At 38.3% G+C, this 13,664-nt stretch overlaps 1 protein-coding gene across 2 annotated transcripts in view; it reads left to right on the top strand.

Moving 5' to 3' along the window:
• Positions 1-13,664, top strand: part of GRID2 (glutamate ionotropic receptor delta type subunit 2) — a 695,515-nt gene that overhangs the window by 413,196 nt on the left and 268,655 nt on the right. For both annotated transcript variants that reach the window (XM_032686347.1, XM_032686346.1), the window contains one exon: positions 10,277-10,482. In XM_032686347.1, coding sequence (XP_032542238.1) covers positions 10,277-10,482 — 206 coding nt within the window. The remainder of the gene's footprint in view (positions 1-10,276; positions 10,483-13,664) is intronic.

Genomic DNA, 13,664 nt, shown 5'->3' with positions numbered 1-13,664 from the left:
TGTCATTCAGATAAAGAAAGGCACATGTATTTTTTGTCTGTGTAACTTTACTGTGTCAGCTAATTATATTGCAAGTTAGCAGCTGTTTGTGAGAACTTCTGTAACAACTTGCTTTTGCTGATTGACATTACCACTGGAAATTGAGTATATATTTTGGTTGACCCTGAAATTATTCTGCTTCTGAGATAACTTATGAATTATTCTATAAAATTTCTCTAGTGGAACAATGGACATGCTTTTCCTTTTCAGCTGTATAATGGTTGGAGAAATGTATTCGAGGAGCTATAAGTGAATATGTAGAAAGGCAAGAGAATGTTTGTGGCTCCCTTATTTTGCAGTCTTTAAGGATGGAATGGATAAAGCATTCAAAGGCTTGGCCTGACAAATCTGCATTGTCTTAGTAAGCTGAGGTCAAAATAAAACTGTGGGTGTTCCCGTATTATCTGTATGGTCAGTAAACTGTAAATGAGGTACTATCTTGAGGTTTTGCAGAGGTACAAGATTGCATTTGTATATGCAGTCTGCAAACATCGGAAGAAAAGTGATTTATTTTAAGAATATTTGAATTCCTGAAGCTTGTACTGATATCTACTAATGTTTGCTAAATATTTTTCAATTCTCAACACATTGTTTTATCTTCTGAGAAGTATCAAAATTGACTTTGTAAATTGATATTTTGGCAGCTAAATAACTGAACAGTAATCAAATGAGGAAACTACTGTGCAAAGTACTTTTTGCATTTTGAATTGAAGAAATTATATCACCATTGGGAAAAAAAGGGATGAATTAGGTATAATAACACTGTAAATGTCAGGTAGTATTATAAATTGAAAAGAAAACTTCTCTTGGAGAGTTTTAACACCAGTCAAGAAAAAGAGCAAACAGAAAGACAGGAAAAAGCTGGAAAATATTTATTGCAGAGTTCATAAATCTTAGGTTTGTAGGTTATGTTCTTCACAGGCCTAGTTCACTCGTAAAATATTCTTGTTTCTATACTGTAAACTTTTAATCAACTGAAAAGTGTTATTTAGGAAGAGACTGATGCACAGTCAGGGAACAATTTGTCTTAAGGGAGTTTATAACACATATCAAATTGTAGAACAGAATACATAGAATGGTTTGGGTTGGAAGGGACATTAATGATAATCTAGTTCCAATGCCCCTGTCATGGATAGGGACACCTCCCACTAGACCAGGTTGTTCAGAGCTCCATCCAACCTGACCTTGAATACTTCCAGGGATGGGGCATCCACAGCTTCTCTGGGCAACCTGTGCCACTGCCTCACCACCGTTATAGTATATCTAACCTAAATTTCCCCTCTTTTGTTTTGAACCAATTACTCCTTGTCCTGTCACTACAGTTTCTGATGAAGAGTACCCCTCTGGATTCCTTGTGAGCCCCCTTCAGATGATGGGAAGGTTGCTATGAGGTCTCCACTCAACCTTCTCTTCTCCAGGCTGAACAGCTCCAACTTTCTCGCCTGTCATATAGTCACACTTGGTTTATCACCAAGAAGTTTGCAAGAACAGTCACTTTGCTGTTCCTTACCCCATCTGCTTCAAAGGGTTGCTTATGAGAACCAACAGGTAGAGTTGGTGTGTCATACAAACAGAAATATAGTGTGTATATATACACACTTCTTATTAAATAAAGGCATTTATCTACGCAGAGGTATAAATCTCTGATGAAGAGTTGTATAGGATTGAAGTGCAATTTTTCAAGTTTGGCATAATTTGAAGGTACTAGGCAGGGAAAATTTATTTCTTTGCAGGAGGCTGTTTTTCTCAAAGACAACTCCTAGAAGCCTTTTGGAAATCTCTAATGCAAACTGTAGTTAAAAGGAAATTGAATGAAGAGGTAGAAAGCAGATTACACAGTCAAAAGTACATGATTATAGAATATTGCCATGTCAGCCTCCATGACTGAGGGGTGATCACAGTCTGACTTCCTTTCTATTTTTGAGAAGCTAAGGTAACAGCTGATACTCTGAAGGATTGGTTGTAGCTTCGTTTTTATTTATCTTTTTTATCCTTTGCTTTTTTCCTCTTTCTTTCCAGTTTAAAAAAAAAAAAGAAACTCAAAGGAAACATCTTGTGCCAATCATCAGTAAAGTTAGAAACTGAAGTCTAGTAGGATTTGAAAACTGCAAATGTTGATATCTCTTCCTCAACATTGATATTTTGCGTATTTACAGGATAATTTTTAATAATTGATGTATGGTATGAAACAAAAAGTAGTTAATATAAATGACATTTCAATGAACATTTAAATCAAGGACTAAATAGACATTGCACTAGTACCAAAATAGTTCATATCAAACAACAAAAATTGAAGTTACTTGCTGATAATGCAGTTGGAAATGGAAATATCTTCAAAAAAGAAAAAAAGTGTACAAGTATATTTTTTCTTTTTCTGATACTTTTCCTGATACTAAGAAATTTGCGAAAATTTGTTGTCTTTTTTTTTGTGTGTGAAATTTTTGAAAATTGCAAACACGGGGCAAAAACTCAGTCATTCTTACCATTTACAAATTTTCAGTTTTCCTAAAGAAATACCATCCCCACTTGTTAGGTTCTAGAAATTCTTATAATATGAGATTTTGTATATAATTAAACATTTGAACTTGATTTACTTCTAATGAGTTTGAACTACTGCTATATTCTCTGAAGCTAGATCATCCAGCTGAAATAGCTCACATAACTGGTCCCTCTCAGTCCCCAAATGACAATATGAAAGAGCTATCAAGTTGGGTTTTTGTCTTTTTGTTTTTCTTTTAATTTGTTTGTTTTAATTTGGAAGTTCACCAAATGACATATAGGCTGACTAATGAGAGGGAATCCCACTGCTGCAAAAGTAAAATGAAGTACAGTTATTGAATCACCATGCAAAATTGTTGTTTTCCTCAGTCTAGATCTTAACCATGTTAATAGATATCAACATGTGCACAGGAATGCAAACAGTTTGCTCAAGTCTTTATACAGAGCAGTGGCACCATCAGAGACCAGCTGAAGCTGCTCATCTGCCTTGTGTACAGTGCATTTCTACAGTTAATAGTTACTGTCATGTTAACCATCACCATGTAAGGAAGAATCACTGTGCTAGACCTGTAAAGCTATCTTGATAAGAATTTGAAGTGTTATTTGTTATACAATGGCTTTTCTCATCAACTGTACAGATAAAATGGTCTTTTGTGTAAATCAGCCAGTGAATATTTATGGCATTGCATTCACCTTTGCTACCACAGCTGAATCAGTTGGTATTTATCAGCTAGATACTCTGAAGAAAATGTTCTCAGATCTCAAATGGCATCAGAGGAAGGATGAGCTAATGACTGTAAACCAGGTTTGAGATAACAAAAGTGCAGAGTGAGTGCCTTGTAATTTAGGTGGAATACAATGACAGAGGTGAATGGCTTAATTTATTATCATTCATGAATAGTACCATCTTTCTCTTCTCCTGATTATATTGTGGTCTGAAATTTTTTTAGGAACTTTACATCTATTTGGAGATTTTTCATTTTTAATAAGGGTATAAGAGGTACTTAGCATGTAAGTTTATTGTTTGTTGTTCATTTTGTACAGCTTATCAAATCTTCACTGCATATGCATCCTGGCATGAGATGCCTGAAAACCAGCATATTTTGTTCTAGGATCATTAGATTTTCCCCAAGATGGGAAGGGACCTGCTCCCTCTGTATAGAAACAGAGATGGCAAAGGAAAATTATGTGGCATCAGAGGGAACAAAGAAGTGAGACAAGCATCTGGTCCAGTGATCAAAAAAAACCCTTGTGGAAGAATCATAGAATATCCTGAGTTGAAAGGGATCCACAAGGATCATGAAAGTCCCACTCCTGGCCCTGCACAGGACAGCCCAGAGAATCACACCATGTACCTGAGAGTGTTGTCCAAACACTGTTTGAATTCTGGCCATCTTGGTGTTTGGACCACTTCTCTGAGGAGCCTCTTCCAGTACCCAATAACCTTATGGATGAAGAACCTTTTCCTAATATCAAATCTAAACCTCCACTAACACAGCTTAATGCTGTCACTGGTCACAAGAGAGAAGACATCAGTACTTGTATTTTCGCTTCCATCTGTGAGGAAGCTGCAGAGTGCAATGAAGTCTCCCCTCAATCTCCTCCAGGCTGAACAAACCAAGTGACCTCAGCCACTCCTTGTATGCCTTCCCCTCAAGGCCCTTCACTATCTTTGTAGCCCTCCTTTGTATGCTCTTTAATAGCTTTATATCTTTCTTATATTGTGGCACCTAAAACTGCACAGAGAAGGCCACACCAGTGCAGAGCAGAGCAGGACAATCAGGTCCCTTGACCAGCTGGCGATGCTTTGCCTGGTGCCCTCCCAGACATGGTTGGCCCTCCTGGCTGCCAGGGCACTGCTGACTCATATTCAACTTGTCATTGACCGGGACCCCCAGGTCCCTTTCCACATTTAACTTTTTTTTAATGTTAAGATCATGCAATGGAAGTCAAGAATCTTCTTGATCCAAGTTTATCACATATACAGTGTAGAAACCTTAATGAAAAGAGAGCAAAGACCCAATTTCTCCTGTAATCAGATGTGGAAGAAAGCTGCAGATTTTAAGTGGTCGTGATCTCCTGAAAATACTGGCTCCTTTTCCCTATCACTTGACTGTGTGAGTTTTCTGCCACACACCTGCTGAGCTTTCCATTAAATTGTGCTTGCTGTTTATGTTAGGTGAGGTCTGAGTGCTCCCGCCAGGTGGGTAATATAAGAAGATTTAGACGTGTAGTCTGTGAAGGGCACTTTACTCTGAGTATGCTCTGCAACAGCATTTAAGATACCTGTTTCTTGTGCTTTTTTCACTATCAAATGAAAAGATGTTGTGTGAGTTTAGGTGCTTGCGCCTAATTTGACTTATACTTCATTTCCTAAATTCTTTCTTAGGTCAGAGTCCACAGCAACTGACACGGTGATGATGTTTGGTGAAGCTGTCACTTGCATTCAGATCTCAGCTTGAGTAGTGTTATGATGAGTACCTGCATTTGAATACATCAGTCAGAGCGTCAGAGGCTGTGGGCTTTGTGCTCCCCTATACAGGAAGCTTTGCACATGCACCTCAGCTGTGGCTGCAGCCGGTCCGGTGTGCCCAGTGTTGGACCTTCTGCGCAGCAGCGGTGCAGACCATGAGACCTTCCTATAGACCTCTGCCTTGTGGTGGCATGGTTATGCATGGATATAAAAGGAAGGTCATTTCCAGCACAGTCCTTGATAAATTTTGCTTGCCTTGTTCTTTGTTTATTAGTGTTTCCAGACCAACCTCACAATCTCCTAAACTGAACACAGTTTTGGTTATAAAGAGAATGTTTGGTAGTGTTTCTTTTAGATTTCCAGCCTGATTTAACGCTATGGGTGATGCTGACTGCGGAGGGGTACTCTGTTTTTGTTCACACGTGTACACTGGAAGTGATAGCTGTACAGTGAAAAACAGGAAATGTAGCACTGTAGTGACACTGAGCTGGAAGAGGAGATAGCAACTTTAGCATTGGTCTGTCTCTGTGTGGTAACTTGGGCTTTCATCACTAAGGAGGATAATCAATACTGGTGATAATGGGAAACTCTTCTGCATTTCTGGCAATAACTGTGACTCATCTGATCTAAATAGAAAATAGAAATGGGACTTCTGGCTGGGCAACGGGTTGGCTAGCAAATTCAGGGCGTGAAACACCTGTGTTCCAGACATGAACAGTCCTGTGTCTCCACAGCAAAGCCATCTGTACCACAGGTTGCTTGCCAGATTTTTCTGCAGAAGGAGTTTATCTATTAGAAAGATGATTCCACAGTTCAGTGTGGATATGTGCCACTTTCAGACAATCCACGCAGGAAAGATAATGCTGCCCATTCAGTGGCAACATCTGTTCTTTGGCATACGCTTTGAATATGATCATTGCTCGTGACTTGCTGCTGAAATATTGCAAGTACCATCATGATTTAAATAGCATTCAAATTGCAGGGTGTTTTTATGTGTTCTCTGCTGTTTCATAGCAGCAGGTGAGCATCACCAATATCTCCATTCTTGTAGTGGGTAAGTTGAGGTATAAGCGGAATCTATATTTATTTCCTGTCCATATTTTTGTGTTGTATCAATGCCAAAGACAGAAGTAGTGAAGAAGTTTTACGAATCCTGATCTGGTATCTTTACCATTAGAATGGTGGTGTTTTCCTAAAAACGTATCACACAGATACAATACTGTTGGCATGGTCACCTAATAAATGTAGAGCTATAGAGTAATACTGGACCTCTCTCCTTTATGTCCCATCATTTAGTGAGGTTTCAATATAATTGTTTCATTGTTTATATTTGCAGATATTCATGGCAAGGAAAGCCATTTGATCCCATAATATGGCTTCTGGGTCAACACTGATTATGGAGAGTATCAGTCAATAACTGCAGTGTGTCTATAAATTCAAGTCAAGTGAAATTATGTTCTTGTTTTGAAAAAGGTCTTCGTTTAGTGGTTCCTGCTTACTTTTTTCTGGTGTCAGAGAAGAATATAAGAATTTATGAAATAGAATTTGAGTTTTAAAAAGGCTTTCCTAGCCTGAGTAAGTTTTCTCCCTGATAGTTTGATAGTGTATCTAGATCCCATCTACATGTGTTCCTTGTGTTTCAGTAATTTTGAGTTCAGCTGGTCACTTTCACCCATTTTTTATTTAATTTGTCTGCATGTTCAGTAATCCTCAGTGGGTGAGCCTCAGGAATTTTAGAAGGAAGGGGTTAAAGTAGAAAGAAGTTATTTTGTCATTTGCATAAAACTAAGCATATTTGTAGCACTTCAAATAATCTTGTTGGTATTTAAAGCACCAGAAAAATTCTAACATCTCTGATTAGATTGAATCTAATTTTCCTGATTTAGATATTAAATAGAAGCAGTAATTAGTATCTGATTCTCTTATGGAACTTTATTTTTAGGGTATGCATGTATTTTGTTCATGGTTAAACTATCCTACAAGTGTTTAGTAATACTGATATTTTGACAGTGTCTAGAGAATGAGGTTTTGGTGATGAATGTCTAAAATAGCCTAAATGCTTAAAATACCATTTCTTTCCAGTTCATGGTATTTTAGAGGTCTAGACAGGAGACCCAACTTGCTGATTGTGACAGTCTGACTTCTAGGACTAACTCTGTTGAATTGTTTTTGTGTACTGTTTGATTGTAAGCTATTGCATGACTACTTCTTTATAATTTGAAGCATCTCAGTATTCTGGTGCTGGAGGAGGATGGCTGTCTGTAATATTCTCTAGTTAGTACATATCTGCTGGTGATGCAGGCAGCAAATTTTGTCTACTATGCAGACTGAACTTTGTTTTCCTTATGCTACTGTTTGTGGCCAAAAATAAGCAATGTGAGTGTCTAAGCCTCAGATCTTCTTGATAGGGCTGCTGGACTTCTGTGCAGCCCAGAACTTCTCTATTTTATTTTGCCATAACCTGAAGTAAAATGCTAAAATGACCCATGTTTGTCAGAACCTTTAAACTTTGGGGTATGTTGGACCCCATCAAATCCTCAAATGTATAGCTCAGTAAAAAGAGTATTCCTTAGAACTGGAAAAGAGGAATGCTTGAATTTTGGTACAGTTTTCCCAGCAATGTCAGCATAAAGATTCCTATCTCAGGTATTGTGAGCTTTTCCCTGAAGGTCCATCAGGTCTGGGTGCTGGATTATTCTTCCTAGGCTACCTTTGGACCATTTACTGTCTGTCTGCTGTGGTCATTAGCTACCCTTTAGTCACACTGATCTTATATTTTCACCGTTGTAGTTCCCATATTAAATCCACATGTTCCCATATTAAATCCACATCCTCCATAATCTTCTCAAGGGTGCATCACACATGTGTATCTGTCATGTAGCTGGTGCTTTGCTTTGGGGGGAGTTACATAATTCTCCCCTGCAGCCCAGACCCCTGGGCATGTTCGCCTCACATGTGCAGGACTGACCACAGCTGATGCTTGTAGCACTGCTCTCTGGATGGCTATGGACGGTGCTGCAGTCTAGGCAGTTTTGGAGAGAAATTTTAGACTTCCTCACAAATTTTTCTCCAAAGAATTGATTTTCATTATTTTCCCTGGTCTTAAAATGGGCTTCAGTTCCTCTGAAAGCTGTCACCTGTCAGTGTACCCCTATTAAAATGTAGCTATCACAGTCCTGATAAACAGTTACATGTCCTACTGTTTCCTGTGGCTTGTCATGGAGTTCCCCTCAGCTGCTATCACAATGTGTGAGCACGGTGTCACTTGTATCTCCTGAAAATAGACCATGTTAAGGGCCAGCCAAGAGCCCTTTCCTGGTAGACTTCATGACTATTTATGTGGCATCTCTTCCAGGGCTTAGAGTCTGACGTGCTTAGGCATCCTTCCAGTCTGCTTTCAGTCTGATTTTCCAGCCTTTTGCTGTCCTCTAGCATCGTGTGTGAACTGTATCTAAGGTGCTTCCAGTAGTATGAATGCTTTTGAGATTTCATCCCATATTTACTCATCCCATGTTAGGATTAGAGTCTCCCCAACTTTGCGTCCCCCCTAAGAAAAGGGCAGGGAGTAGGGGAAGACAATAGGTCTTCCTATTGTCAGGATGAAAGATCTGAGTAGCCAAGCAGTTGTGAAAGTCTAATTGGAAGTTTACTCAAGTATGAGAGGTTTCATGAAGAAAGACACATAATCTACCTGTAACTTCAAGTCTGACCATTCCCTTGGAAAATGAGTGATTGGGACGAGGAACTGATAAAGCACCTGGGATGAAAGAGGGAGGCAGAGCAGTGACTGCAATCCCTCAGAGATTGGATCTAAGACTATGCACCTAGGAGAGACTAGATTTAGTATCCTAATGTGAGAAATATTTTCTGTTGATTTTAACCACAAACATCCTCCAAAACCTGAGGAACCTTTATTTTCAAAAAGATGTTTCTTCAGAAATTCGTGTTTATTTTGAGTTACTGGTTTCCTTTTTCTCTATTTTTTTCCCATAGTGTCTCTGTCACATAGTGTACGTTGTGTTGACTCTAAGGCTATGTCTTGTTCCCTTAAATGAGATCAGTTGGGTGTGCAGGAAGCTTGCATGCCAGTAGGAAGGAAGGATGTCCTGCTGAGTGTCCTCTGAGACAGCAGATCAGAGTGATTGCCAGAGGGAGGAGTCACATTAGGGAAGCAGTGGCTTAGCTCCAGGAAAAAGATTGAGAAACTGCAGTGGTGAGTAGGGGTCAGACAGTGAGGACTCAGTGAGGCAGAAGCAATTTTCCTGAGGTCTGGAAGACCCTGATCTGACTTCTGAAGTCATTGAATGATTTTAAATTTTAAGCCTAAAGTTAGAGGTTTTAGATAAAGACTCTCAAAACGGCAGAGGAAAAAAAAAAAATCAAGATTTTTGCTGACTGTTATGGAATTCAGTGCTGGAAAAAGTCCTTTCAAAGTCTTGGAACAGCTTGAAGCAGCATAACAATGTTAGGAGTGCCCAGACATTTAAGTTTGGGAGATGTTGTAGGTATTTTAAACTAGGTAGTGAAAACAGTTAGCATTCTACCGATCAATTCTTCCTACGTCGTTTTTAAAGAAGGATTAACTCAAGATTAAGCCAGAAAGCTCTCCTAGCACATTTTGCTGTGGAAAAGTTGTTAAATTCAGCCAGCAGAGGCACTTTCAGATGAGAGCATGCAGTACCATTGCAACTGTACACCTGGCTTTTATTTTGTTTTTGAAGGAAATAAATAGATGTGAAATTTAGAACAACATTAAGAGTTCTTGATGAGTGAACAGCCCAAGCTTCACTTAGATACATGAGCTACACAGCACGGCGGTGGATAACATATTTTTGAGTTTCACAAAAGAAAACCATGTCCTTCCTGCTTTTCTCCTCCTCAGCTGCCCTCCAACAACCCTCACTGGAAGGAAGCACTGTATGTGATGGTCACCGTGGCTTCACTTCTCTATATGGATTTCAGTGTGGAAGTCAAGAAAGATTAGAAGAAAGTGTGATGATTAAATCACCAAATTAGGAAAGTTGCTAGAAGTATTTTTAAGTTTGTTATCTAGTGGCTCTTTTGAAGAGTAGGTGATCTTTCTCCTGTTTTAGTACTTAAAGAAATGCAATGAGCATAGCTCAGGAGGAGGTCTAGTGGATATTAAGTGAAAGCCTGTAGGGATCTACCTGACAAAACACTTCTTGTGAGATGTTGTGATCAGTTATTTGTGTCTTTTTTTTTCACGTACCAGTTAACATCTTGTTTGCCTTCTGATTTTTTCAGATATCCGTGGAATACAAGAGTTTTTAGACAAAGTATCTCAACAGGGAATGGATGTAGCATTGCAGAAAGTAGAAAACAACATCAATAAAATGATCACGGGGCTCTTTGCCACTATGCGAATAGAAGAACTGAACCGCTACCGGGATACCCTGAGACGGGCTATTCTCATAATGAACCCTTCGACAGCCAAATCATTCCTGACAGAGGTATGTGTTTTAACAAGAAGTTATCTTCTTGTTTTGCTGACCAAGACTGCAGCTGTTTGTCAAAAGATTCAGTTTATTTGACTTCATAAAATTAATCAAACAAAAAACCCAAAATGCAGAGCCCAAGTTAGAAGTTAAAATATTCTCTCTTTAAAGATCAGCATGCAAGGGTGGTTTTTTGTGCTCATCAATGTGCATACAGAACACTATAACCACCTTCTGCATGAGCAAAAACATTTAGGAAATATGCAGAAGAATTAGTCTTCAGACTTCTGTTTGAACCTCTTAGGTCCTCTATTACCATTTCCATTCTCATTGTGTCTGTCCCTCACTAAAAAATTCTTTACAACTGAAATTTTTATTATGATTTAGATATATATAATGTATATTTGTGGATAAATTTGTTCACCTAATTGGAATTTAGTTTTTTATGTAAAATAATGTTTGATAATGATCTTTTATTTACCACTGGGAGTAGTAGGGTGATGAAGGATTTGATTTGCATGAAGAATTCAAAATGATAGACTAAAGTCATGTTTTCAAGCAATATGGACCAGATTTTCAAAAAGTTCTTTGGAATTTAGAGACAGAAGACTCATATATCACATTTGACTATGAGGTGTGTAATTTTTTAAATCAGTGGCATGATTCTTAATACACGTCACTGTGCTGTTTCAAATGTGTTTTTTACATGAGTGTATGTTCTTCATCATCAACCAGCGCTTAAAAATCTACTTGTTTTCTGTTCCATTGAAACACACTTTCTTTCTTCAGTAAGTTCTCTTTGAATCTATTTGTAACTTGCATTACTTTTCTTCAATACTTCCCTGTTACCTTGGTCTTCAGAAGTTGAAGCTTACAAACTACCTCTGCACATGTCTCAAGTGAATTTTAAGAACATTAGTTAGAAGATGGGTTTATAAGTTTCTTTTTCAAATTTTTTTTTGCCCATGTGTTTTTTGGCTAGGCATTTCACTGTCCTTGTTACACACTGAAGCTTGCTAATTCTGAGTAATAAAGGTTTGCTGCTCTATCCAAATGTCTAGCTCTTTATAAGATGTACACAATTTGTTGGCATGTTTACATTGTTCTGCATTGTTTTCATTAGCCAGGTCACAAGTGTTTTATATTTTGGCAAGTGGCATTAAAAGGTATTTCACATTTCAGCTTGAAAGCAGCATGGTTCAGGGCTCTAACTACAATAGCTTTGTGAAACAAAACTCCTGTATTGTTCCTACAGAGTAACATACTTTAAAAAAAAAAATGTACACTTTCTTTGTAATTTATTTCTACATCCTTGAGCATAGTAACAAAGTTGTCATCATCTTTTGAAGTTGTCACATATATCTTGCCAAGAAAGTAGAGAACTTATTTTAGAGTTCTCACTTTGGCATTGGCCACTCAAAACCCTCAAAATTGAAAGAAAAAAGTTAAAAAAACAACTAAACCAAATCCACAATCTTTGTCCCTCAAAAAAAAAAAAATTAATTCCAAAACCACCAACAACAAAAAATCCTGAAAAAAGAGAGACTCACAATATTTCTTATTTTCTGCAATCTGTAAGACTACTAGGAAAGATCATTATATTCGTGTGTGAATGGGGTTCAAAATGAGAGTCTCACATCAGGTGCCATGTTACAGGTTTTTGCTACGATAAAGGCATTTACTTGAAATATGGTATGTGCCTGGTAAACTGACAGCAGGAGCCTCTTCATACAAAGAGTTACTCAAATAGTGTGATTACTCTTATATTTTATTTCTGTTAGCGACAAGGAATGAACTACATGACTGTGCTCCAGTGTTAAGTCTTAGCACAAGGAGAAATTTCCTGGAATAGCTTTGCCAATGGATATTAAAAACTGTTATTTTGAGTTGAACCAGCAGCTGTACTGTATGGGCAAACAAACTAAAAAGCCTATGGACTGCCAAAGGGTTACAAAATTCCCAAACAAAGTGTGGGCATGCTTATTCCAAAGCCTATACCTTGTGCATGAGTAGATTAGCTTGGAAATTTAGTGTAACCTAGTGGATTTAGCATGTAAACCTTATGAGGATAATCAGAAGAAACTGCATATGTAGAAAAGCCCTTTGGGGTTTTTGTGGCTTTTCTGCCCAGGAGATGCTTTTGGCTGCCTAGTTGGATTCAGCTGTCAGCTTCTCTCCCCAGACCTCACATAGTCTCTACTGCTTGGTGCCTTCTTGGATGACTGTTTTGGCTGAACTCCTTCATTGTTTAGCTGAGAAGAGGGTTCATTCACTCTGCAACAGCTGTAGTAAGCGTGGTCTTGATTACTATGCAAGTAACAACTATTCCAGGGTAAGAAGTCAGACACTGGGCTGTGTAAATAAGCAGTCTGTAAACTGGAGTTTGCTTGCGTAGAATTCATCTTTGTTCAGACTCTTTGGAATTCTGTATTGAATTCTTTTTTTTTTTTTAAAAAGCAGTATTGCTTTTTTATGTTAGATTTTTCTTTCTCTCCAGCTTTTCTATCTCTAGAGCTTGCAGAGATGAGATCTATGCTTACGTACTCAATAAAATGGAGATTAAAAAGTACACACACTTCTCTGACTGTGGAAATAAAAGCCCACCTTCTGTTAGACTGTTATGTATTAATTTGCCTTCCATACAACATGGAAAGGCAGGAAGACTTGGGAGCAAGTATCACGGCATCTCTCCTTACTGGCTAAAGGATTCATGTAAAGTGAGAGGGAGGGTGCAGCTGAATTTCCTATTGTCCTTTGTTGCTTTGAGCTGAGGATGGGAGAGCAGAAGGAAAAAAAATCTGCTGAAATAGTGACATTCACTGGGGCTAAGGAGTATGGAGGTATGGAGCTAGTAGAGACTAGGACCTCTCCCCAGATCAGTTTGTGGCAGCATCTTGGAAAATTCTTTGCCAGGGATATACTGGTGACTTGTTCAGGTTTTTTTCAGTAGAATGCAGTTTTTCTCTACCCTCAAGTAATCACTCAGGTCCCACAGGTGAACCAAAATATTGCCACTGAAACATTAGTGATTACTAAAAGCCACGTTAGAACCACAACTTGCTTTGCTGTCTGCTAGCCCTGGTGACTAATGTGAACTGCGTGTCACTTTTTTTGCTTTATATTTTGGGGTGTTTTGTTTTCTTTTTTCTCATGTGTTCTTCTGATCTGTGATGAACTTGCAGGATATGAAAAGCCAA

The sequence above is a fragment of the Chiroxiphia lanceolata genome, chromosome 4, assembly GCF_009829145.1.
Source record: "Chiroxiphia lanceolata isolate bChiLan1 chromosome 4, bChiLan1.pri, whole genome shotgun sequence".
NCBI lineage: Eukaryota > Metazoa > Chordata > Aves > Passeriformes > Pipridae > Chiroxiphia > Chiroxiphia lanceolata.
Note: the sequence above shows the minus strand (reverse complement) of the source record. Positions and strands in the feature narration are given on the sequence as shown.